At 44.2% G+C, this 27,795-nt stretch overlaps 1 protein-coding gene across 3 annotated transcripts; it reads right to left on the bottom strand.

Moving 5' to 3' along the window:
* Positions 1-990: 990 nt before the first annotated feature.
* On the bottom strand, positions 991-24,177 carry CASP8 (caspase 8). 3 transcript variants are annotated; one of them, XM_046659702.1, is made up of 11 exons: positions 24,036-24,177; positions 23,070-23,206; positions 21,707-21,777; positions 13,485-13,822; positions 9,940-10,045; positions 8,813-8,951; positions 8,655-8,699; positions 7,952-8,016; positions 6,242-6,383; positions 3,670-4,171; positions 991-2,153 (listed from the first exon to the last, which is right to left on the bottom strand). In XM_046659702.1, the coding sequence occupies exons 4-11, from the start codon at positions 13,787-13,789 to the stop codon at positions 2,018-2,020; spliced, it is 1,440 nt and encodes a 479-aa protein (XP_046515658.1). In that variant the 5' UTR covers positions 13,790-13,822; positions 21,707-21,777; positions 23,070-23,206; positions 24,036-24,177; the 3' UTR covers positions 991-2,017. The 3 variants fall into 3 exon arrangements, with proteins under 3 accessions (XP_046515658.1, XP_046515659.1, XP_046515660.1); XM_046659703.1 differs by having other exon boundaries at positions 23,077-23,206; XM_046659704.1 differs by lacking the exon at positions 23,070-23,206 and having other exon boundaries at positions 24,036-24,169.
* Positions 24,178-27,795: the final 3,618 nt, after the last annotated feature.

The following is a 27,795-nucleotide window of genomic DNA, read 5'->3' as shown; positions in this document are numbered from 1 at the left end:
CTGGAAGGATAACTTATTGATATGATTCCAAAGACCTGTCTCTCTTTCATGTGCCCCACTCCCCCACCTCCCTAACCTGCGATTTGGAAAGAGTTTCTGGTGATTCTGCCACTTCTCTAAACCATCTCCAGAATTCAAACGCCCACAGGGCAGGCAACGTGAGTAAGTGAAGTGGGCTGGACATAAGGAAAAACAGATCACAAGCCCAGGGATAAAGGGTAGTTGGCAGCAGCCTCAAAGGAGGAGACTGGGCAGTGAGGGGATAGCGGGATGGGACTGGGTGAGCCCATTCCGTTCTTGCTATACAGGAGCATGGGGTCAATGTGGTCAGATCGCCTGATTTTTCAAAAGAAAGTATTCTGGTTTTTATGTGACATCTCCCAATTTTTAAATATGCACAATGAATTTTTTTAAAATACAACTATGTGAGACAATACTGGGAGGCTCAAGTAAAATGTTTTCACTTGATACAAATGTTTTCTACCTGCCAGATGCCATTGACAAAAAAACAAAAACGAAACAAACAAACAATCCAATCTTCAAGGAATAGTAAGATAAAATTATATTTTATTCTATTAAAAATATTTTTGAAAAAATCTTCTTAAAAAAACTTACTTCTTAAAAGTAATGTAATTCCTAAATATATGGAATGAAATGATATATATAAAAAAGAGCAAATGCAGAAGAGCACAGCAAAAAAGCCAGTTGCACTGGCTGAAACAGAAGCATGGATAAACCATCAGAGCAATAAGAGAAAAGGCTGAGAGGGGAATTTAGAAACAACATAAAGAATTTGTAAAATATTTTTAATTTTTAAAAGATTTTAACATAAGAAATATTTTAGGGGCTGGCTCCGTGGCCAAGTGGGCTCCGCTGCGGCGGCCCAGGGTTTGGATCCTGGGCACGGACATGGCACCGCTTGTCAGGCCACGTCGAGGCGGCATCCCACATCCCACAACTAGAAGGAGCTGCAACTAAGATATACAACTATGTACAGGGGGTTGGGAAGACAAAGCAGGAAAAAAAAAAAAGAAGAAGAAGATTGGGAATAGTTGTCAGCTCAGGTGCCAATCTTTAAAAAAAAAAAAAGAAATATTTTAGAGAAAGTTGTAAAGTAGTGTGGAGGATGGCTTGGAAAGGGAAGGACCGGAAGTACAAAGAAGTGAATATCAGATTAACATCAGCCCTTTCAAAAGTGAACTTAATGGTGTACTTATGAATAACAAAAACAAGGGAAATCATGCCGGGTTTCATGAAATCTCAGTGTAAACAGTCTTGGTGTCTTTCCCACTGGAGAGCAGCGTCTTCTCCCAGCTCAGGAGAGGAGGCTCGCGTCTGTCCTTCTGAGATCACTTGTCACTCTCGCCAGCTGTCACCAGGCTGGATGTGGGAGCGTCACACCCTGAACCTCATACGCAGGGAGCAGGAATGTGAGTCTGGCAAATTCTCATAGGAACCAGGAAGGAGGGGAGGGCGAGTATGGGTTTCTTGACACTTCCCGTCTCCTGACACTTAACAACGTTCGCTGCTCCGAGGCCTTTCACCACCTCCCCTTCTCATGTGCCTCGTCAAGTCTCTGGTCTAGCATTAACTCTGTGTTCAAGGTCAAAGCTGCAGAATGGAACCCTTAACTTTGTTTTTAAAGTTTAACAATTTGAAGGGAATTAAATGATTCTAAGTTGAAAGCAGATGAGAGATATGCAGAAAACATTCTGTCACTGTTTTTGAATCTTTATGATATTATATTTCTTTTAAACTTAACTATACTTTAAAAATCTACCATAAGTTTTTTAAAACTTTTTCATCGAGTTAAAAATATAATTAAAGTCATGCCCATAGCTAGAAATGTCCAGCTGTTATTGCAGGGCCAGAGAGTTAGGCTTGACTTTGCATAAAAATTAGATTGTCCTGACTCCCATTCTTTCCCTTTCCTGCCATCCAAAAAACAAAAAAAGCAAAATAGCAGCATCTTAGTAACAATAAATTAAGCATAGTGTTACGCAAATAAACAATGGCATCAATTCAGAGGGAAGACGAGTCTTTTTCTCAGTGTGAAAGTAGGTTGAGGCATCTGTTTCCCCATATTTTTCTTGTCGTCCTTACTGCTCACTTCAAAGTTCACATTGGTTAGGATGGTCAGAATGTCTTCGCCCCTGAAAAGTAGAACATAACATGGTGACATCTGTGGGGACAGAACAACTGGTCAGCCCTTCCATCTGCTGTGCTCAGTGATAGTTATTTCCCTCAAAACATCAGGCATTTGAAATAATAAGTTGCTAAACCAAGACCTACCACAGCTTTCCGAGCAAAGGAAATGAGTTGTCTCAGAACTTAACAGCTTATCTTCCGTTTACTCAGGATCTCTACTAACCATCAGAATCCTCAGCGTCAACATCAGGTTTGGTTTCTTTCCCTCCTGACCTGTTTGTACCTCACTCTGCTCCACGTCCTATTTCACTTGCCCCCCAGAATCGCCTCAATACCCCCCAACATCCACCCAAGCATTGACATTGCTTCTGTGGATTCACCTATGATACAACCAAACTTCAGGCAAGTGAAAATCCAATGTTCCCTGAAACCACCTCTTCTCTTTCTCACCAGCCTCTCTTCTCAGGTTAGCTGGGCAGCCTGTTTGTCCACTTCTGTAGCTAGCCCAGAGAACCTTGCAGGGTTCATGGTCTGAGTTACAAAATGAAAACATAGTGTTGATGTTATGGTTCACTCCTTTATCTGCTATGGAACATTCTTGACTTTCATACACTTAAAACATAATGAGATAGGGGCTGGCCCCGTGGCCGAGTGGTTAAGTTCGCGCGCTCCGCTGCAGGCGGCCCAGTGTTTCGTTGGTTCGAATCCTGGGCGCAGACATGGCACTGCTCATCAGACCACGCTGAGGCAGCGTCCCACATGCCACAACTAGAAGGACCCACAACGAAGAATATACAACTATGTACCGGGGGGGCTTTGGGGAGAAAAAGGAAAAAATAAAATCTTTAAAAAAAAAAAAAAACAAAAAAAACAAAAACATAATGAGATATAGAACTAGAAAGAACCTGCAGACGATTCCCTGGTATTCATATGTCACCTGTATGTGCATTTGGGTGAACTGTGACATACAAAATCATCATTTAACTAAAGAAAGCACAGGATGTTACAAATGAGGGAAGGATATTTTCCCACATTTTGCGGCTTCAAATCAGGCCAAATTAGTGGGAACATAAAGCGTTTTTACTTTTTGGTACTTATCTCCCTTGATACACCAAGAAGGTTTGAGGTTGGATAGTTACTATAGAACTTTTGACACAGTTGGAGGATTTTAAACATTGAAATGGGCTACTGCCTTCTTGGCAGACTTCCAAAACTAATTGAGTTGTCTCAGTTATGTTTCTGCCTAGAGACAAATCTGGACTATATGCCTTTACCATCCTTCCCAGCTCTATGATGCTCTGATCATCCTTTGAGGGCTAAATAAAGAATACTCCTTAGTAAGCATCTCCATTTTTTCCGCCTGTGAACTAAAGATGTTAACACTTGCCCTCTCTCCCACTTTGCAACTGACCTAGGAAGTACAGCTTTGCGATTCACAGGTAGACATCTAGAGATGAATGAAGTTCTTTTGCCTACTCAACTCAACTCAACTCAACTCAACACTGAGGAGGCAAAAATTACCTAGGACATCTTTCTCTGAGGCTCTGACAAAGTGACTGGATATACCAGGTCCCTTCCGAGGGGTTTCGGTAGGAAACACAGTTGTTCACAGTGGCCATCCCCAGCAGAAAGTCAGCCTCATCTGGGATGCATCTCTTCTGAAATGATGAGTCCATTTCTAAATAGGTTTCCGTCAGTTCCGAGTCAGTCTCAACAGCTATACCTTTCTGGTAATTATCCCCTTGACAAGCCTGAATAAAAAAGATTTTGGGTTTGCCTGCGAGGGAAGGGCAGTTAGAACCAGTGAAGTAAGAGGTCAGCTCATAGATGGAGGCTTCCTGCCCATCGCAGCCGTAGATGATGCCCTTGTCTCCATGGGAGAGGATGCAGCAGATGAAGCAGTCCTTCTTTTTGTGGTCCATCTCTTGGTACTCTCGCAGAGCATCACAGATATCCTTTGCTGTGGAGTTTTTGTAAGGCACTACCTCAAAATGAAGCTCACTAAAGGTCATGCTCAAAGCCTCTGAAAAGTGAAATAAGCAAAGTCATATTACACCACAATAATTCCCAGACCACAGCCCAGAGCTAGAGAGAACATTGATCAGATAAGAATTTGAACTGAAACTTCAGAACAAAACCCTCTATATTAGTAGCTAGATTCCACAGGCTTCTAATATTTACTACCACCAGCTGAAAACATTTCCTAGTCCTGAGGCAAATGAGAAAGGGAACAGAGCTGTTGTTGGCCTGTTGTCTTTTCTCAACTAGTCTACAAGATGGGTAAGCTGTAATTTAGGCTTACTGTGGAACCAACCTAAAAAATGATTGTATTACTTACATAATTAGAAAAAAAGGTAAAATAATTTTCTTAATAAAAGATCTATATTTACTTTATCCTGAACATTCTCAAAAGGGCTTATCATAATACAAGGTATAAATGTTTAAAAAGTCAAGTAGAACTAAAAGGCCTGTTATAAAAAAGCTATCCTGTCTCTGCCCTTCTCTCACCCAGTCGTTCCATGAAGGCAACCATTTCCAACTTTTAACTACTTTTTTTGGTATTAGCCTCCATTTTGTAATAAATTTGAGTACATTGCTATTTATACATTTATAAATTTTAGACTATTGTATTGAGTTCCCATTATGAAGGATGAGCATTTGGTGCTCTTACACAATTATTTACAACTTTAAGTTGAATCAACAGTAATATTTGTATTAGCAGAACTATGTAAACACAACATTCTTCAATTGTGCTTCCTTTTTTACTAAATTTTTTGTCTTTCCTGGAATTAACAATTGCATTATTTTTCATTGCTTTGTTTTCTATATGCTTAACATTATTTCTCCCCAAAATGCTCTAATAGATTTAGTCAGTCTCTCAGCATTTTCAGACTGCCTGTCTGATCCTCTTTCTTAAAAATGAAAATTATATACATTTAAGGTGTACAACATGATGATATACGTAGTGAAATGATTACTGCAATCAAGCTAATAAGGTATCTCCTGACATAGTTACCTTGTGTGTGTGTGTGTGTATGTGACGAGACCACCGGAAATCTACTCTTAGCGTATTTCCAGTATTCAATACAGTGTTATTAACTATAGTCACCACGGTGTACATTAGACCTCTAGACTTATGCATCCTACATAACTGCAACTGTTGGTATCCTTTGACCAAAAGGCCAGAAATACAATCAAATATTATTTTAATTAAAAGTTTTAATAGTAAGTGAATGGAAATCAAAGGTCTGAAACCTTTTCTTCAATACCAAGATGTATGTTGATGAATGATGTAGTCAATGGACTTAAGTTGTGTGGTTTTTTAAAATCTTAGAATGGATTTACTTGAATAAACAAAATTAACAGAGACCATTAGCATAGTCCTGATGATTAAAATCAGCCTACTTTAATTTTCTAAATTTTACTCAATTGAAAAAATACCATTGCCTGATATTATAACTCGATTACTATTTTCAAAAATTCTTTAATCAAATAAAAATTCTTAGTATCACAATGGTTGGGTTGAATTATTTCTATTATTACTTTTTATTGTAGCCATTTCTATGTTCACATGCTGCAAATTATTCTTTCATTTAACTTGTAAGTTCTCAATTTTAGCCAAAATAGGCTGAGCAAAAGGATTTCTGGCTAGATTAACATTTGCAAATGCTATTTCTGTTAAGGACTCACAATTTCTGCTGCCCTCATAGCCCGACTTTTATAAATGCAACTTCTACAAGTGGTTTTGATACCAAGGCAATGTTTCCGCCTAATATCCAATGCATTCTCCAGAAATACTGCTCGTTTAGTGGAATTAAAAGTAAAGCGATTGCTGCTTTTCATTATAAGATTTTTGGTAAAATTTGATATTTTGTCTGTATACATACATTGCTGTGATATAAAAATTAATTTAAAAAAAAACAAAAGCAGCAAACTAGCAAATATATGAGAATGTTCTTCACCTCCACAGGGAAATATGGTTATATCCATTTTTTTGGAAACATGTGGCCCTGTTCGTAGAGCTTTCCTTCTCCCCTTTTGATAAAAACGTAGGCATTAGAAATATTTCACCTCTCTTTGGGTTCTACTGTACCTGCATCCAAATCCGTTCCATTCCTATCCTTAATGTTCTGAAGTTTGGGCACGTCCCGCCGTGCGGTGCTAAAATCATGATTGTTAAAGATCAAACAGTATCCTCGAGGTTTGCTTTCCATTCGGTAAACTTTGTCTGACGTCTGAAAAACAAAAATCCAACCCAGGCGCTGAGTCTGTGGGTCAAACACTTGAGACGTGAACAAACAGCTCCGCAGTGAGAGGTCAGGCTGCCCCGCCCCCCAGCCAAGATTGGACGCACGCGCACTAACCACCAACGTGACATCTTTTCCCAAACGAGCTGGTTTCCGCCTCTTCCGCTCTCGCACAGGCTCCCCAGGCTCTGCCCCAACTTAGTGTGTGCAGTCAGTGCCCCAATGCTTGGGCACTTTTGCACTGATATTAATATTGTTGTATCATCGTTGTTTGTTCTCGTTTCTGCTCAAGGCAGAAACCCTCAGTACCAGGGGTAGGATCTACTCATGTGTGAAGCTCGCTCTGCAGTTGCTGAATGGATGACAGGTCTTGGTGCTGCCTTTGGGCTGTCCCTGGTGACCTTGGGATTCCCTTGGCTGTTTACTCAACTCATCCATGCTTCTGGCCTAACAGCTGAGAGCCAGCTCCTCACACACAACAGAGTGTGGCCCCAGGATCTTTAAAGCTGATGGCTTAATCCGGCTCTCAGGACCACAGCAACTGGAGGAGCACGATGCCACGGTCAGGCAGGTTTTGCTCTGCGGCAGGTTACACTGTCCACACTCTAAGACCTGATGGGACAGTCAGAGGTGGCCCTGTGTCCTTCTGATGTTCCCAGGGCTGTTTCAGTGCTGAGATATTCAGCCTTTATTGGGAAACCCGTGCAGCTCCTTGAGGTGGAGAAAAGGCTCCAAGCTAGGGGGCCGAATTCTTGGCTCTACTACTTGATAACCTTAAGACTTAGGGCCAGTGACCTGATGGCTCTTGCACTCAGCCTGCTGGCTGTCGGCGGACGACACTTATGGAGTGCCTTACTGTCCACCGAGTGCCAGTGACTGCAGTTAACCCTTGCTCTTCAGGCTGAGCAAGGCCTGGGCGCTCACTCAGGAGCCCACCAGTAAATGGTCTCTCAAGCTGAATTTCAACTCCCCCACGGGACCGTGGTGTTCCTGCGCTTCCGCCCCGGGAGAAGCAAACGGGCTAGTGAGTCAGAACGTGTGGTGAAGTGTTGAGTGTTACTAAAGAGAAGTGACTGCATCTAGAAAGCCCCTTCTCGTGCCGGCTCACTGAGAGGGAGCACAGAGGCAGCTAGATGGTGAGGGTTTGCTGCTTGTCCCTAATCACAAGGGAGAAACAGCTTTGAAATGTCAAGGTGGAAGAAAAGGCTTTGCTTTTTCCCATCCTGCTGGCCTCTTCCCCCACAGCCCTCTCCCAGTTCGCTGCTGCAGCTGCTGGAAACATGGTACCAGGTGGCCCCTCCAACTATTCCAATGCCTCTGTCTCTGGTTTCTAAATAAAAATTTAACACGTAAGAAACTGAAGAGATCACATTTTTAAAATTAAAAAACACATTTTAAACTTGTCCTTTGTGAATTTTTTCTACAGTTCTCAAATTTTTCAGTAAGTCTCTGCCCCTTATTCAGTAAGTTTCTCTGGAAGCTAAAAAAAAGCTAAGGAATGTGGTAACTAGAAGCTGCAATGCGCAGAGAAAAAGGAACGGGAGGTTTCCACGTACCTGGGACTCGCTGTTCTGCTGTCCTGGAGAGTCGGACATTGCCTGCCCTGCGAGCGAGCCCTCCCCTGCGAGCAATCGAGACACAGGGGCGTGAGACTTGTGCAGAAGGTAATCTGCTAAAGAAACATGTAGCACGAAGACAACATAAGGTCCCTTTTAAAATGAAAATTCATGGGGGCTGCCCCCTGGCCGAGTGGTTAAGTTCATGCACTCCGCTTTGGCGGCCCGGGGTTTCACCAGTTTGGATCTTGGGCGCGGACATGGCAGCGCTCATCAGGCCACGCTGAGGTGGCATCCCATATGCCACAACTAGAAGGACCCACAACTAAAATATACAGCTATGGACAGGGGGGATTTGGGGAGAAAAAGCAGAAAAAAAAAAGAAAATTCACAGACTGCCTTGAACACAATATCCTTGCAGTGCACAGAATAAGTAACAATCTTATTACAACTAACTCTGCACGCATTTCAAACTTGCTAGCCTGGGGCTGCAGGGTCTGTGTCTTTTGACAGTTCTCTTTACATCTTTCAATGTGTAGAGAAGGTGACATCAAGTAGGCACTGAGCCTTCGTCCTGATGTTAGGAGAGCAGGTCCTTTCAGATGTGGCTGTGGTAGAAGGTTGTGGCCAGGAGGCAACGAAGCCTGATAGCCTCGTTGTAAGTTAACTAAATAAGTCTGGAAAACATATCTCTAAGTATTACCATTTGAAAATTCATCCGGACTTCTTTCAAGGCTGATTCTTCCCTCTGAATTAAAAAAAGAAACACGTGCATATTTGATTAGAAACCACTCTGACAGAGAGGAATTTGTCAGCTGAAGAACACCTTTTGCTGATTCACAGCTGTCACTTTATTTCTACCTCTGCTTAATTCTTCATAATCGTTGATTTTCTTTAGCAGGCTCTTGTTGACTTGCTCACAGATTTTTTTCAGGGTGTCCAAGTTTCTTTCCCCTAGCATGACCCTCTTCTCCATCTCTATGAAAATATCAAGCAGGATCTAGAGGGAGGAGAAATAAAGTTGCAAGACTGCATTGAGCCACATTGGCTTTTACATAAGATTTTTTTTTTTTTTTACTTCTACTTTCTCCGAGCCAAGGGCCCACCCTAGCTTCTGAAGCCAACCCTCGGGAGAGGACATTCTGGCCCTATAAAGACAAGTGACTACTAGGGAAGCAGTTCTGTGTTTTCTGGCCCAGAAAGACAGAAATGAGAAGATAGAGGAGAAGCCACATCAGACGGCACCCAGGCCCCAGCTCCTGTGCTGAAACCCCTGTGGACGCCTCTCTGTGAGGACTGAACAGCCGAGGTGCATGGCTGAGACCCAGCAGCCTGGGCCCCATGGTGACAGCCTTGGGGACTGCTTCACACCTAGCATTGCCTACACACCTGATCCACTGCCAGACCTGAGTTCCCTCACCACTTACGCACACACAGACATGCACACACACACACAGACATGCACACACACACATCACACACACACAGTCATGCACACACACATACATGACACCACACCAAATACACACAGACATGCACACACATGCATGGCACTGCACATGCCCCACACAGGCTTGCACACACACCACACACACAGACACCACACACACAGACACCACACACACACACACAGAGTTCCAGGACCCAAGTTGTTTCAGAGACTGCAGAAATGAGGAAAATGTCTCAGGCCCCCCACTGTCTTTCCTGGCTCTGCAGGGTCCCACATGGGGCTGTGCTTCCCACAACCAGCCTTCTTCTCCTGCTCCTGACTCTGCCTTGCTCCTGATAATTAATGTGAGCAGCACTTCACAGTATACAAAGGAATCGTATCTACAACCCTCATGCCTGAGAGCTTTCTTCTTCTCTCTTGGAATAAAAAGTGAGAATTCAGTTTGCTTTCACCAGACTAGCCCTCTCTTCCGTCCCAGAAGCCACCCGCTGACGCATCCCCGGGACTGAGTCTCTCACTGAGCAAGACCAGGTCTTACCATGTCGTCATCCAGTCTGCATTTGGGGAGCTCCCGGCTCAAAAGAAACTTAAAGGACTTCAATTCCAGTTTGTTGACATCTTCTGAAATCTGAAAAAGCATGACCCTGTGGTGGAAATGGAGACACTTTAGAAAAGCTTTCTTCAAGGATTCCCCATTTGATGCACAGAGTCACAGCACGCTTGATTCCAACGGCCTCCCTTTAAAATAAAGCCAGCTAATGACATAATTTAGAAGTTGAGTCCTTGGAAAGAGGCCGGCGCAGTGACACAGACGACTAGACTCATGCTCAACCATCCCACCCTTAACAGAATTTAGAGTTCCGCCGAACTTGTTCTGTTAGTTTCCATTAAATGAACCCTGTTTTTCCTTTGTCCCTTCACTATAAAATCAAGATTTTGTTGCAATAGAAAAAAGTTTCAATTTTGGAAATAATCCTTTTCAAAATGCAAATCGCATCATAACTTCCTTAACTAAAACTCAACAGTGTTCTCCCAGTCCTTGCCTTCAGTAGGAGAGCCAAACACTCGGTTCTGGGCTACAGACCTTTGTGACCTGAGCCCAGCCCACCTCCTCCTCTTGGCCACTCCTCACCACCTCCCTCATGTCCGTTCCTGGCACATCCAGATGCCTGCTCCTCACTCCTTTACGCCATGCCCCCTACACCCCGTTCCCTTGTCTATCAACAGACAATCACTCATCCACTAAGGCGCTGCCTGATGGTCCTCAAGGCTGCATTCACCCTGCTGTGCCTTTGTTCACGGTCCATGCCCTTTTTGTTTCCAAAAGCCCAGATGGTTGTGAGATGAGTGTTTAAGTGCAGGGGACCCAGAATATGGGTGTCGGAACCTCGATCCCACCAGCTGTGAGCTGAGTGACTTTAGACATCTTATACATTTTTTGCTCATCTACACTTGAAACTATCTACACCAGTGGGAGGTGTTGAGACTACGTGAATGAGTTTATCTGAAGTGCTTAAACCAATCTTTGGCAACATACTAAATGTTCAGTGCACAATAGGCATTATTATTATTTCCTAATGTATTATAGGCTCTTGGCATATGCCTGCTGAATGAACAACGGAATGTTTTATAAGTGAACAAAACCCTTCATTATTATGGTGTAAAGTAACTTTAATAAAAAAAATGTTAACTTCAAAATTAAATTAGAAAATTACAATTCCAAAAATAAAAATAGTGTAGAAATAGAAGTTACTCAGTACTATCATCTACTTCATGCTCTTTCTCAGGGAATCTCTACCCTAAAAATATTTCTCTAAAGCCTTCTCAGTTTGGCCAAGATTGGGTTCAGTCAAAACTTTATTTTAACTTTATTACAAGTTAGCTTGTCCTTTTACTTTCCTCATTACTGAAACCTGCTGGCTTTCTTGTACCATCGTTGTCTAAAAACCCTGAATAGTTTATAAGATATTTATTTTACAGGTAGCCAATTATAATTTGAAAATAAAACTGTCTAGTATTTTCTTATAAATGGAAAGTGGCCGCACTGGCACATTTTTAACTTCCTGCTGATGTTTAACGTTGATGACCAAGCAGTAGATGATACTTGTGCTAATGCTTACGTTTCCAAGCTAAAATTGGAAGATTTTAACAGACAGACCCTGCCCTATGTGGGGACTCTCGGCCTTCCGACAGAGAGGCACAGGCCATTGTCTGGCCTTGGCAGTTTGTGTCAGCCTAGCTCATGTGGCAGAAGGAGTGCCACTTTCAGAAGACCAAGACAGTGGGCACAAGACGAGACCCTCCAGCTTTCCTGGTTCTAGGGTTGTTGTTTTTTACGATTAATTGATGCCTTAAGGAAAAAATTCCTCATAAGGACTTCACAATTCTATTAAACCAAACTTATCCAGTATTAAACGGTGTCCTCCCCCACTCTCCCCCCAGTTCAGTCTGCCCAGAACGTGTCAATGTGACCTTATGGAAAAACTGTCTTTGCTGATGTAATTTTGTAAGATGAGGTCATGCCAGATTAGGGTGGGCCCTAATCCAGTGACTGGAGTCCTTAAAAGAAGAAGGATTCAGGGGCTGGCCCCGTGGCCGAGTGGTTAAGTTCGCGCGCTCTGCTGCAGGCAGCCCAGTGTTTCGTTGGTTCGAATCCTGGGCGCGGACATGGCACTGCTCATCAGACCACGCTGAGGCAGCGTCCCACATGCCACAACTAGAAGAACCCACAACGAAGAATACACAACTATGTACCGGGGGGCTTTGGGGAGAAAAAGGAAAAAAATAAAATCTTTAAAAAAAAAAAAAAAAAAGAAGAAGGATTCAGACAGACACAGAGAGAAGAATGGAGGCAGGGATCGAGGCGACACACCTAGAGGACAAGGAATGCCAAGATTTGCCTGCGGAAACCAGGAGCCAAGGGAGGAGCATGAAACAGATTGTCCCAGGGAGCCTCCAAAACGGAATCTGTCGACACCTTGATTCAGACTTCTAGCCTCAAAACTGTGAGAGAATAAATTTCTCTACTGTGTTGAGCCATCGCATTCGTGGTACTTGGTTACGCCAACCCTAGGAAACAAACGCCCAGAAGGTCTCCTTTGTCATTTAAAATCAGAATGGTCATGCCTCAAGTAGAGAAACAGACGACAAGGAACGTGCCAGAATCTCAGGTCTCTGAGCAGAGAAGGATGGCGATAGTAGAGGACAGCGGCTTTCAGCCCCGGCTGTGAGGACTTAAGGTCACGCGTGCCACAGTTACTGACACACAAGCAGAGACAGTGAAACGGGCCACAGCTGAGGTCTGAGTACAAGTTTTCTGAAAGGAAAGCCAAAAATAATTTTAAGCAGTGTCTCATAACGGGATGTTGCAAGAGAGACCTTGGCAACGTGTTTCTATTTTTAAAGTCTTATCACCGAATCTCAAAGATGTAACTGAATGTGGCTTGTCACCCCTGGCTTAGCCACTCTCCCACGGGAGGGGCGGCCGAGCTGCCAGGCCCTTGGCAACACCGATGACCTAAGCCCTTGCTGTCCTCCTGGCAGCAGCCAGGCTCACAGGGGCTAAGCCGGCTGGGGCGGGGGGCGGGCCTGGCCAATCCACAGCGGCTCACACCCCTCACTGGAGAACTTTAGGATGGAAGTCTTCATGTGTAGACTAAAGGCCTAAACCCCACTGGGAATTCTGTGGTCATCCACAGCCGGTGGGAGGGGGACCTCAGGTGGGAAGCAGTGACGCTTTATCCAGTAACAGGCAAAGCGAGCACACTATGTGGGCACCAGCAGAGCAGAGGCACCCAGATCATAAACACACGACAGAGAGAGAGATTGAACATTTAGAAAAGTCTACTTTAATGTCAGCAGACCTATAGGTAACGTTTCACCTTGAAAAAAAATTTTTATTTTATGCCTCACCTTTTCTTTTTCCTGAATTATACATAAAGTCTCGAAATTTCTCAATCTGGCCCTGGTGGGACATCTTCCCAGAGCCTCCAAAGTCACACACGAGCCGCATCAGCCCCGCCCACAGAGACGCATCCGTGCAGCCCGCCCCTCCCGGGCCCACAATGCGGAGGCTCTCCCCACCTGTAGGCAGAGATCTGGGCCCTGCCCGGTGACTGCAGCTCCCTCTCCATCTCCTCCTTGCTGGTGTCCAGCTCGGTGGTCAGTAGATCCAGTCTGTTAATTCGGAAAAGCAGCTCCTTCAGGAAGGACAGGTTGCTCTCCTCCAGCAGTCTCTTCTCCTGGAGCCTCTGGAATAACATCAGGGCGTCCTGGATGGGTTCCTGCTTCCTTTGTGGGATGTGGTCCAGGCTCAGGAACTTGAGGGAGGCCAGCTCGTCACTGTCCAGCTGTTCCCCAATATTGTACAGACAACTGTTGAAATTCATTCTGGTGGAGTTTTAGGAGAATGCAGTCGTTGCCTAGGTCAAAATACAATTATATTCAGATGAGGAAGAAAGGTACCATTTACTGGTTTATTGTCTTATCAAAAGCTATTACCTCTACTATATGCCAGATATTCTGCTGTGGATACGGGGGAGAAAACAAAGAGGACAAGCTCCTGCTCTCGAGTAGCTTACTAATTAGGAAGGTAGATATACAAAGTAGCCAATGGTCAGAGAGTTGTGACCAGGGTGCGGTAGGAATGTAGAGGGAGGATCCCTAACTCCGTGTGGGGAAGGGCTTCCCTACAGAAGGCACCTTTGAGGAGAACATGGGAAAGGACAATTCTTGCAGGAAATAATTTATGCAAAAGACTGAGGCAAGAACGTTCAAGTCAAGTCAGGCAGCAAAAGGAGCTCAACAAAGTAAGCACAAAGGGTTTGGGACGGGGAGTGAGGGGGCAAAGGGATGAAGCTGTGGCCAGGAACCGTTAGAAGGAGCCTCATCCTTGGGGGCGAGGGGTTCAGGCTTTGTCTTAAACATGATGGGGATTTAAGAAAGGATTGCAAACATGAGACTAACGTCATCGACTGGGTATTCACCTTCACACTGTGGAGGACAGGGTGGGAGTGTTGGAGGCAGAAGAAGTGATGGGACGTGACAGAACAATGGTGGTGGGAGGATATGATGCAGGCCTGTTACCCAAGGGCCTTAGCATCAGCACCCACAGCTGGTCAGAAACCTGAGACTGGAAACCGAACCAGGCCAACCCTATCAATCCTTTCAACTCAGTCTCTGAATCAGGTTATGTGGTATTTTCACCAACTACACGTTTGAGTAGGTGAAAAAGGAGAGGGCAGTATTTCAGGAAACCCCAGGCAACTTTCACGCAAGCGGCCCAGGGTCTGGGGTTTCCCCTCACTCAAGCCCCTTATGTCACCTTGGCTGACTTCTCCCCAGCCTCCCTGCTCTGATAGGCCCATCTTCGTGGTGAAAGGAGCCTGGGAGCTCCTTTGTGAGTGTTTGTACCAGATTCTTCATAGGAACAAGACAGGGACCTGGCTCTGTAAGGCGGGCTACAGTGTCGCCCGCAAAGCCAGGAAGCTCCCCCACTGCCGACTGCCGCAGGGAGGTGGGTAGTGCAGCGGTTCAGAGTAGGGGCCTTTGGGCAGCTCCCGTCCTCTGAGCGTTAGATTGCTCCTCTGTACAATGGGGATGAGAGGAACACCCATCTCCTAGAGCGTGTGAACACAGAACACCCACGATGCATTTAGAATAATGGCCAGGAACTAATGGTGCCAAATGAGGGCTAACCCAAAAGAAGGTAAAAGACCCTGCTGGGGGCCCAGACAGGAACCAGGCATGTGACCTGGAGCACTTCCCTCACCCTCCCAGTTTTCCCATCCCCTCAGTTGGAAGCAGCGGTTTTCAGACTCTTCACAGTGGAAGAACTCTTCGTTAAGCCTTACTCAGATGCTCCTTTGCCTTAAGAGGTGGTCCTGGAGGGCTACCGTTTGCAAACTTTGAACCGGAACCTTTAAGTTCCCATCCAGCTCCAGCATTTCCTCCATCCCACAGACTCTGTGCCCTTGGGCACTCTCCTTAACCTCAAATAACCTTAACCTGTTTCCACCTATTTCCTCCCTGGAACCAAGCAGAGGGGTGGGCTCCTGGATCTGTAAACGCCCTGTGTTCATTAACATTCTTGGATGAAACACAAACCCTGACTCTGTCACTCAGAGGTAGTGATCAAATGGACCAGGACCATCTATTTTCTACATCTGATGTTAAAAAAGAAATACTTGCACATTAAATAAGTTTTAATATCTTTAAAAAATAGCCCAAAAGTCTTTGAAACTTTTCATTTTTCCTTTTAAAAACAGCTTCTGCCTCCTTCCTGATTATAGAAGCAGTATTTTTTGGTGAAAATTGAAAATACAGTGAGTTATAACACAGTCACAGTCATCATTATTATACACCACACACAGACAGATACATGTGTATAAAAATTAGAATCAAGCTGCATATCCAGGTGGGTATACCTGGTTCCCCCCCTTAATATTTATAATGAACATCTACCTCTACCATTAAATATTCTTCTTTGGCATATTTTTAATGTTTCTGGATTTCTAGCATGTGATTATATCACAATTTATTTTAAGCAATTTTTCATTTCTTTAGTGTTAAAAATCATATTGCATTGAGAGGCTTTCCCATACATCTTGTGCATATCTCTGATTATTTCCTTCTTAGAATTGGAATTATGGGGCAAAATCTTTTTCCTCCCTTTTAATCTAGAACTTACAGCATTGTTTAGATGTTTTCTTGATTCAGGAAACTAGAGGGATGATGCATTGGAAGGACAAACTTTGCACAGGATTCACAAAGGCTGTAGAGCCTAGACCTTTCATTGCAAATGCAGTCAATTATCAAGAAAATACTTTCATTTAGGAAAGATACTTTAAATATCTGGCCAGCACCTAACAGCCTATGTTCAAAGTACCACAAACAAAAACTGCTGGACTTAGAGGGAAACAAACTAGCAAGCCCGTTTCTTAAATCCAACTCTGTAGAAACACAAGTGTGGTCAACAGAGTATGTGCGTGGAGTCTCAGCACAGCATTACGTGGACCCTGAACAACTAGAAAAGTCCCAAATGTCCTTCCATCAAGGAACGGCTACACAGACTAAGGGGTAGTCATACTACAGAGTAGTATGCAGGAGTTAAGAGAAACGCACTCAGATCTTCTGAAATAAAAATAGGTAGATATCCAAGACGTGCTATGTGACAGTGAAAAAAGTGAAGAAAGCAAGTTGTAATATAACAAAAAAATCATACCATCTAAAAATACTCAAAGCAACAAATTAGATTTTCAGTGACTACAGACATTTAACTAAAAGCAGGAAATAAAAAGTAAGGAGGTTCTGGAAAGAGACATACCAAACTCATTAGGTTATTCTCTCTGGGCAGTGGAGGAGAGAACTAGAATTCGAGGGTGAAGCATCAAGGAAAGGGAACGTGCCTTTCCTGTAATGTGTCAAGGAGAAGGTATGCAGAGACGACCCGTGCAAATGAAATTAATGTGAAAATACTAGCTGGGGTGTGTTCTTGTGTCTAAGGTAGTCTAAGGAAGTACGTGGGGGCAGGGCAGGAAATGAGGTTTGGTGGGAAGCAGGGGGCAGATAATGCAGATCTCAGGGCTTCCTCCTCCAGGTAGGAGGCCGGGGTACAGAGGAGAGGCACAATCCCATTTGTGTTCCTAACAGAAAACAAAATATTAGAAGAACTTAAACTTTTAAAAGAGGTTAAGAGAACTCGGATAAGTTACTTTCCCCCCAAATAGCAGGAAACTTTCACACATCTCTCTCAGAAACTAAAAAGTCTATAGAAGACCTTAGAAGATCTGAGTAGCACAATCAACAAACGCCAACAGGCATTTCCTCTCAGTAGCAAATACGCATCCTTTCAAACACATACAAAATATTCACAAGAATTGTCCACAAAGAAAATCTTAATAGATTTCTAAAGAGCAGAAAAATACAGTCCACATTTTCTAACACTTAAAAGTTAACAATGAAATTAGAAATTAATGTGTAATTAGAAATTAACAATAAAAAATGAAATTAGACTTTAACCATGACAAATGGCCAAAACAAACACACTACAAAAAGGGCAGTCCATACATAGGTGGCTTTTCCAGCACAAGGTGTCAGAACAGTTGGGCAGACTTCTAGAACAAACTGAAATGGACCCTAACTGAAAGCCTTACATCAAAATAAATTGCAGATGGATCAAAGATTAAAACTCTAAAATTACCGTGCTAAGGAAAGAAACATAGGAGAATTTTTCAAAATAATCTTGCAGCAGTGAAGAACTTTTCCAAGGATAACAGAAAGCCCAAAAGCCATTAAGGAAAGATTGATAAATGTCCTTAAATAACAACTGAAATATTCTGCAAAAATAACCTGAACAAACAAACAAAAATCTTGCACTGGGGGAAAAAAGGCAATGATTTGATGTATGATAGAAAAGGGACCAATTTTCTTAAAATAAGCCTCCTATAAGTCAATTTAAAAAAGAGAAAGAGAGAGAGGTGAATAACCCACTGCATAAACAGGTAGAGATCACAAGCAGACAGTCCAGAGAAAAGTATGTACAATGGCTTTACTTTTTAAAACCAACGGCTTTTACACATTTGAAAAGATGTTCAACTTCATTCACAGCAAGGAAAACAAAAAGGGAAACTGAAATTGCAAACTACCATTTTTTAACCATCAAATTGGTGAAGCCCAAAACTTGCAATACAGTGCTGTGAGAGGGTGGAATAAAAACAGGTAGGTGGTAATTTGACCATATGGGTCAAAATATAAAATGTACATATCCTTTGACCGTATCATTTAACTTCCAGGAGTTTTTCCTACATTAGCTTAAACGTTAGTGTGATAAAACACACATAAAGGTTACTTATGGCAGCATTGCTTGACATAACAAAAGAGTAGAAAGAACCATTTATCAGTATCAGAAGAGTTAAATAAGCTATTAATCACATTCAGTGGAACTCTATTCAGCTCTTAAAAAGGATGGGAAGATCTACATGATTGGAAATGTGTGATTTATAAAATGGCCTGAGCGGCCCTGCTGGTCTAGTGGTTAAGACTCAGCGCTCTCACCACCATGGCTCGGGTTCGTTTCCCCGGGCCCTGACTCCTAGGTTGTCATACTGTGGCAGCGGCATGTTTGCTGTGATGCTGAAAGCTATGCCACCAGTATTTCCGATACCAGCAGTGTCACCCATGGAGGTGAGAGGATGGTGCAAAAAGACCAGGCAGGGTCAGCTCTGCTGTCCACATGGTCACTAGGAATTGTCCACGGCGCTAACAACAGTATAATGCATTATTATGTGGTGCATGGATTTGTGTATTCACAGGTCTTTAAATAAAACACACAGGAAACTGCTTCACTGGTTGCCTCAGAGGAGAGGAACTGGAGGTATGGGAGAGGCTTAGGGTGGACAGAAGAGGGGCTTGCTTTACATTCTATAATACCCTTTTGCACAGTTTGAATTTTTACCATATCCATGTATTACTTACTTTAAATGTACAAATACCTAAATTAAAATCTTTATTTAAAGACTCATTTTCTTTCATATTCTGGAAAGGACCTAAACTATGTTCAGCCCTGTTTAGTACAGTTAGGGCCAGTGTCCCTAAAACTTTAAATCCGTTCTAAGCACTGTTAAAATCTCATTTTACAGAATAAAATTGATCAAAGAATCAAATGAAAGCAGAATCTCCTTTTTTCCCTCCACAATTATTTTTTTCTGATGATAACAATGCTTATTGTATTCATTCTAGAAAATACAGAAAAGATTTTAAAAAAAATAAAAATTAGCCATAATTCTATCACCTAAAGATAGATGCCTAATAATACTTTACTGTCTTTCTTACCAAATATTTTATGTATACGTATTTTTCCACACATTTGAACACACCATATTTCTGAGATATAAGTAGATTTTTCCACTGGCAACATTGTAAGAACATCTTGATGTCTTCATTTTTTTTTCCACAGCACAGATTTTTAAATCTGTAAAGCATCTAATCATATGAATGGGCCATAATTTATGCAACCAGTCCCTGATTCATTTAGGATGATCTTAAAATGCAGATCTCCATGTACACTCCTGATTATATTCCTAGAATAATTTCCTAGAAGTAGTATTACTGAGTCAAAAGGAATAAACCTTTTTAAGTTATATAGTCAATAGTATTTTCTGACAGTATATAATTAAAAAAAAAATCCTACAATCCAAAGGCAGAATGACATGAACTTGGACGTGACATGACTGGTGCTCGGCTCCTGTGCTCTGTAGCCAGTTCAGCCACGCATTTCGTCTTCTTTGCAATAACACGACGATGCTTCCTAAGTGATTTTTGCATCATGCCGTAATGGCACTGAGAAGGACGCCTGTGGTAGGGTACTCAGTCTCTGTGAGTTTGTTCGATTAGGTGACAAGTCTTTCTAGTCACAGTGCCCGGGCAGCAATCACCTGCCCAGGATCTTACACCGTTTACAGAGGGCGCCTGCCAGCATCAGGCTCTGAGTGCAGGCACCCGGCTTCTTGTTTCACAGCCCCGGGTTCACGGCCCGAGCCCAGGGGCCAGAAATGTTGGTAAAGTAACAGCTTTACAAGAACACTCACTGCTGTATTTTTCTGACCCTCAAATAGTAAAAGTGCACTTGTGCCTTAGAGAAAGTGAAGAAGAGTGTAAAAAGAAAAAGAAAAATCTCTCAGAAACTCATCATTCAGAAGTAATTCTTCTGTCACATTTGGTGTTTTTTTCCCAATTTAATTTACATATTTTGTTTTAGTGTATGTATGTACATATATAAGATGTATAAATTAGAATCTTTTGGTACATAATACGTATAAGGCGGAAGAGAGTGGTGGATGGAAACACCTCCAGGAAGTTTTCTTTTACTTTCAATTTTACAATATGTGTTAAATAATAAATCTGTTAAATAATAAATTCAACTGTATAATATCTGTTAATAATAAATCTGCTACATACAAATATGTTATATATAAATATATTTGTAGTATATAGTATATTTTATATATTATATAATAAATTTATGTCAGGAAGTCTTTCCATGTAAATGTGTATATTATGATATATAAATGTTTATAACATATATCCCTGTAAACATAAAATATTTTTTCTTGTCTCATTTTACTACAAGCCTCTGAAGAACTATTATCGCCCTCATCTTACTACTGTGAAAAATCAGTTTAGAAATCAAGGTAATGAGAGCACAGTCAGGCTCAGATTTAAGCATCTCACTCGGGAGCTGCAATGTCAGGCTCTGCCAAAATTCAGACTTTTTTCTAATTGCACTTGGAAGCCAGTGAAGGAATTTAGCAAAAAAAGACATATAATCATAATATTTTTAAAGATTAAAATTATAAAAAATTTTAAAAGACCAAAAAAACCCGCCCAAAACACGAAAACATGAATTCTTAACAAATCCACTATAGCAGAGAGAGGGTCAGAACTTTACAAACCAACCAGCAGGCGCTGGAGCCTGGATTCAGACCTCGGCACCTCATTCCAGAGTCCCAACTCTACCCTCACCTTATACGCCACAAGTTAAATTGCAAATAAACTCCATCTACGCACAAACAATCCTTCTAGCAATATTCCAGCAGCACGCTAGCTCCTTCAGTGATATGGATAACTACCTCAAAGCTAGGGAAAATAAACCCAAAACTTGCATTAACCTTTTGAGACAAAAATATGCATCTCATTCAAAGCTCCAGAGAACTTGAAAGCCGCTCTGAGCCTAAACCCCTAAGTGAGGGTGTGGCTGCTTCCTCCACCCAGGATGGCCACCCCAGATTGGGGGCTCCCACAGAACCTGACAGGCATCCACACGGTCCACCACAGGGCCCTGCGGCCAGGGCCTTCCCACAGCATAGTAAAGGTGTTCAAACTCAATCAAACTTGTAACCAACCAGTAATTTTCCAACTGAATGACATTCATGACTTCACCTCTGCATGCTTGACCCCACAAGCACAGGTCTCTGATTTTGTCGGTCTGTGCATGCCATTCTATTATTTTCTGGATTGTTCTGTACCTTTTTAATTTCCTTAAAAAAATGAATAATTGAACTATTTGGGTTATATGGATAGCTATATGGATAGCTGTACTTGGAGCATTCCAGAAAAGCCCCCAGGGACACATCAATCTGAGCTGGAGGGGCCTTGAGATCTGGAAACTGTGGGGCGCTCGCCATGACTCTCAGAGGAAGTGCTAACTCTGTGCTCTACACTCCAATGCAAGGATCACCCAGATCCCACCCTCAGCAGCCTAGAAAACTCTAGAATCGAAGGTCTTCCTCCCCAAAGGCCCAACCAACCTTACAAAGGCCAATCCTGGGACCTTCACAGTGGCAGCAGCTTCTTCTCAGGTTTCTTTCTCCTGGTGCATCTAAGACAAGAGTGAAAAACAAGTGAAGAACCAAAAGCACAGCTCGCTCTACTTCCTGTTTTCAAAACTCCTGAGTCGATAGGCTGAGTGAGGTAGGCCGGCCTCAGAGCCGCGCCTCCTCCTAGAGCTGCGAGAGAGAGGCCAGGTACAACAGGCCACAGAGTGCTGGCTGGGGAAGCTGGCCACCTGAACCTTGGCTCTGGCTGTGTGACTTAGGACGGGTCTTTTCACCTCCGGGGCCTCAGTACCACAATCCGAAAGAAGAAAGTTGGACTGGATGTCAACTAAGAACACTTTCTTTTCATATTTCAGGAATTTACAGATTTTCTGGGTTCATTATTAAGACTTTAATGTTTTCATTCAATAAGTATTGGTTGAGCACTTCAGAGAGATCGTGAGATCTGAGAACTGCGGGCCCTCCCCACGGCTCTAACGGCTTGCTAACTCCTACAGCTAACTCCTGCAGTTTCCCACCTGCACTCAAACACAAGGATCACCTCCATGGGCCCCGAGGCCACTAGATTCCCCCCTTAGCAGTCTAGAAAATTCTAGAACCAAAGGCCTTCCTCCAAGGAGGCCCAGCAGACCTTACCACAGAGGCAAATCCTGGGGCCCTCACCGTGGTCTGGGCCCTGGTGATGTGAACACATCTTAGCCTTTTCTTTTTGCTGTGAGTTGGTTGAAATGTTTTCTGATGTTAAAAGTAGGGGAAAAAAATCAAGTACCTCTCTTCTCTGAAACTGCCTTTTTTCTTTCCCCAAAAGGAACATAAGCTTTTGGAGGGCAGAGGCTCACGTGAGAGCTGAGAGGATGAGACAAGGTGTGTGGAAGCGCCTCTTCGCCTTAACAGGCGAGGCAAGGGTGCCACGGTAATATGAAGCCCCTCACGACCGCTTGATTCCACCTGCAAAGCCCGTGTGAGAACACAGCAAGGGAATGAAAGCCTGTCAGTGGCTAAATCCGCGCCCAGGAGGTGTTCCCTGGCTCTTTCTTGATGCTTCCTGAGCATCCACCCCAGCATTTGTCTTGCTATTTTGTGACTAGTTCCTATCCTGGGCTGTGAGCCTCACAGGTCAGGTACCACATCTTTCATGTCCGTGTTCCCAGGACCTGCCACGGGAGTAGCAAGATCCAGAACATACAAACGTTTCCTGCAAATCAACAGGAAAAGAAGGACAATGGATACAAACGTGGAGCTCCCTGATAGGATGCTCAAATAGCCAAAGGTACCAAGTGATGGTCAAACTCATCAGTAATCGGGGACACGCAAAATGAAGCAACGAGATACCCACTTTATACCTATCGGATTGGCAAAGGCTTGCGAGATGGATCAGGCCAAGGATTGGTGGCCAGGTTCTTACGTAGTCCTCATACAGGATTGTGGAGCCTGTCCACCATGTGTTCCCTCGCAGTGGTTAGGGAGTGGGACCTGGCAAAATACACAGAACTTAGAGGGCAGAGTGCTTCCTCTTTACAAATAATACTAATACGTAATAATAATTGCTAACAACTACTGGGTACTTCGTGGTGCCTGTCACTCTTATAAGTGGTTAACACATACTATCTCCTTCAATCCTCCCAACCACCTCAGGAGGTAGCATTAATCCCATTTAATGATGAGGAAACAGAGAGAGAAATACTTACTTGCTCCAGGTGACAGAGTTTAAAAATAGTGTACACACACAAAACAATGATACATTTTGCAAAGACACAGATCAATTCAGGGGTATGTATCAAAAGATGTAGACAGTTGTCTTTGGGAGCCGGTGAGGGGGTTGGAAGTGCGGTGGGAGTGGGGGGATCAAAGAAAGTGCCTAGAATGCGGTGGCGGGGGGGGGGGGGGGGGGGGGGGGGGGGGGGGGGGGGGGGGGGGGGGGCTGCGGGCTGGGAGTCCAAGGACGACAGGGCATGGAGCCTGATAGAATGATTAACTCAACCCTCTGTCCCAGGGCCTAACAGAAAAGGAAACAAACATAAGTAGGTTAATAAAGTCTTGTGGGATCCAGCAGGAGGGAGTCAGTGTGTCTGTGTTGAGGTGTCTGGGGAGACTCTGTGACCAGAAAAGCAGCAGAGGGACTGGAGGCTCCTCAGAGTTAAAGAGGCCCGAGGCGGTGGCTGTGGTTCAGAGAGGAACCTCGCTGGGGCATCAGGGCCCTGGCAGGCCCTGTGGTGTCCCCACTCGGCAGGCCAGAGCTGACCCCCAGTGAGCGAGTCTGGAAACGCGGTCCCCAGAAGCCACCTCTGCACCAGGCACTCACCTTCTCCAACCAGTCCCGGCAACATCACAGTCACCGGGTCCCCAAGCCAAGACCCCTGAACAGCCTAACTTCACACACTCAAATTCCTGAGGCTTGTCCACACAGCCAGAGAAAAGTCCCGTGAAACAGGGAGGGAGGAGGGGAGCAGGAAGGGAAACGCCTCCAGGAAGAAGACTTCTTTCACTTTCGATCTCCCCGCCCCGGCTTTTCTCCTCCGAGGGACTCTCTTCCTGTTTCTCTGCTCTCCACATTCAGAATTTACTAGCAAATTCAACAGGGCTTTAAAAAATGACAAGAGGCAGAGGAGAACCTGTGAAATCATTGCCCTCCGGCAGAAGGGCAGAATCTGGTCTCAGCAAGGAGAAAGAAACTGTCTCAACAGAAAGAACTAGAGAATAAGCCTGATTCCTAAAACTGGAGAACAGAATGACTCACTCCAACAAGAAATGTTTCTTATTTGAAGCAACCGATGCCCAAGATCCAACCATTCAGAGGAGGAGGAGCTGACAGACAATTCGTCATTGTGCAAACTGAAAACCAGGAAGCTGGACATGCTTTACTGGAAGGCATTTCTGCTGACTACATTTAGTATTAATAACCCCTGTAAAAGACAGGCTTCAGACTGCCATGGCAAGTATAATGCCACTCTCCCCTGACAGGGGTCTGAGGAGAGGAATTGCCTCTCTGTGCTGTGGCCCAAATCTCAGCCTGGAAGCCACAGACTAGCCCTGAGATCCTGTGGCTGGGGCGCTCCTTGAGTCAAAGCAGGCTTCTAGCTGAAATGTGGGGAGACTCTGCGTGAAAAAAGGGGGGTGGGTCTGACCCAGTCCTGAGTAGGCTAACAGCACTGTTCGCACCCCTGGCCACGCTCCCAGGGCTATAGTGAGCAGGGCCTCTCCGAGCCGAGGCTGGGGCGGTGGTGATACGGAGATCTGTCGCTCAGGACCTGCCCTGGGCCCTCCCCAGCTTTTCTTCGTCCTTCATACCCTCCCCACTCTCTGCTTCTGTTTCCTGTTTGAATTCTTTTAGGGATTTTCTGCCCATTTGTTTTCTTTTATAAAGATTTTATTTTCCTTTTTCTCCCAAAGCCCCCCGGTACATAGTTGTGTATTTTTAGTTGTGGGTCCTTCTAGTTGTGGCGTGTGGGATGCCGCCTCAGCACGGCCTGATGAGCAGTGCCATGTCCGCGCCCAGGATCCGAACCAGCGTAACCCTGGGCTGCTGAAGCGGAGTGCACGAACTCACCCACTCGGCCACGGGGCCGGCCCCTGCCCTTTTGTTTTCATATCTTGTACATTTTTAAAAAATTATTTTATTGAGGTCATATTGGCTTATAAAATTGTGTAAATTTCAGGTGTACATTATTATATTTCCGTTTCTATATAGATTGTATTGTGTCCACCACCCATAGTCTGGGGTTCATCTGTCACCATACACATGTGCCCCCTATACCTTTTGCCCTCCCCTAACTCCTTTCCCCTCAGCCACATGCAAAAGAATGAAAGTAGACCACTATCTTACACCATATGCAAAAATTAACTCAAAATGGATTAAAGACTTGAATGCAAGACCTGAAACTATAAAACTCCTAGATGAAAACGTAGGCAGTACACTCTTTGACGTGGGTCTTAGCAGCATATTTTCAAGTACCATGTCTGACCGGGCAAGGGAAACAAAAGAAAAAATAAACAAATGGACTACATCATCTTGTGCATTTTGTAACCGAAACACTGACAATAATGCAGTACCTATATTTGTACCCTTTACACGAATTATCTCTAATTCTCTCAGCAATGCAGGGGATCGTTCTCCCACGTGATGGATGAGGAAACTGAGGCTTAAACAGTTACATAGACTCAAAGTCAGTCCTGTTGGGCCACACACAAGGATTTTTCCACTATAACACAATAGCCCCTCTTCCCCAACGCTTAGGATTTGAAGTGAACCGTGGGGATGGAAGAGCAATAAATTTAAACTAGGATAGAGTGACTATGCACAAAGGTCAGACAGTCTTTGGGTTCTCAGTCCCCTGAGAAAAGGAGCTGGTCTAATGGCACCCGCTAACATTTATCAAACATTTTGTGTGCCAGACACGACCACCTAAACTGGCTCATTTCACCTTCTGGACAATTCTCAGAAGTGGATGCTATTTTTGCTCCCATTTTATGGATGAGGAAGCTGAGGCTTGGAGAAGTTGAAAGCTTTGGCCAAGTGCATTCAACTAGTGAGTGACAGAATGAGGTCTGTCTGTCTCTAAGACACTGACCAGTTAATCACTGTCTAAATATTAATACACAACCGTGGCTCTCAATTTCACTGATCTGAGAATTACCTGACAAGTCTCAAAAAAATGCCAGTCTTCAGGCCCCAGCTTTGGAATTCCCACCTGAGCAGAATTACAGGAGACAAGACAGACTGAGCCCTTAGTGTCGCGCTCTGGCCTCCAACAGTTCTCAACAAATATTCACTACCTTTGTTACTTCGGCTCACCACGTCTGTAAGGCGGTTTGAATTACGCAACATATTGTACAGGTGAGGAACTAAGTTCAGCATCAATCAGCTGACAAGTGGCAGGGCCGGGGAAGTCTCAGTCAAGGGTTTCTGCTCATCCTCTGTCTGCACCCAGGCCCAGCCCGGCAGACATGGATGAGCCCCTGGAGGTGCTGAGGATGAGTGGCGGGTCTCAGGGCTTCCACTTGTGTCATTTGTAAGGTGTTGATCCTAGGCTCTCCCAGCCTTAGCTCTTCTTAAAAACGAAGATGAATAACTAACCAGGGAGTCGTGAACCTTAAGTCGGTTAAGATTCTATTGTGATCCGCAAGGATCATTATTAATTCACTTCCTCTAACTGGTTTCTTGCCTCCATCTTGAGCTATGTCTTTATATCGAAATGAATAATGTAGGTGGTGTGCAGTCCCAGGGCAGCTGGGGGACCTGGAGGTGCAACAGCAGCAGGGCCTGGGGAGCGGGCCTGCCCAGCGCAGGGTGAGGACAGCCTGGTACCACCTAACCGCCAAGGGGTTTCCACCCTCCTGACACTCCGCTCCCACCCGGAGCCCTGCCCCAAAGCCTCAGCTCTCCATCTGGAGATGTGAGTCTCCCTAAGGAAGCTGAGAAGGACTGGACGTCTTCTCACCCGCCTGCCGCACACCCTTCCCGCACTGGACTGGATTCGAACCACAGGGCATCAGTCACAGATAAATACCGACAGTGAAACAAAAATCCGCTGACTGTGCACCTTCTTTCGTTTGCTGCTTCCTTATTTACTTGTGTGTAGCTGATCCAGGCCGGTGGTCTGGTTTGTGGATTCGATTGGGTCCCCCTTCCTCCTTTTTTGATTCTGGCGCTGGCCTTGGCTGGGCCCTGGACTCCCTCCAGGGAGTGGAGAGGGAAAGGAAAAGAGATGGCTTCCTGTCAATCCGTTCCATCCCCTCCTGGGCCCTGCAGGGAGGGAAGCAATTGGTTGTCCAAACATTGTTAACAGCCAGCATTTTTATTTCGGAGTTGAGATGATTAGACAGTCAGGGGCAGATAGAAAGGTTTATAGTCGCTGACCTCAACACGAATATTCTGCAACTTGCTGGTTGCCAGTCCCTGCTCCTCTACTCTCTCAAAAGAAACTATTGCAGACAAGATCCCATATCACTGATCTAGAAAGGAGGAAATTGAAGCGGCCCTGGTAGTCTAGTGGTTAAGATTTGGTGCTCTCACCGGCGCAGCCCGGGTTTGTTGCCCAGTCATGGAACCACACCACCCATCT

Source organism: Equus quagga, chromosome 4, assembly GCF_021613505.1.
Source record: "Equus quagga isolate Etosha38 chromosome 4, UCLA_HA_Equagga_1.0, whole genome shotgun sequence".
In the NCBI taxonomy this organism is placed as follows: Eukaryota; Metazoa; Chordata; class Mammalia; order Perissodactyla; family Equidae; genus Equus; species Equus quagga.
Note: the sequence above shows the minus strand (reverse complement) of the source record. Positions and strands in the feature narration are given on the sequence as shown.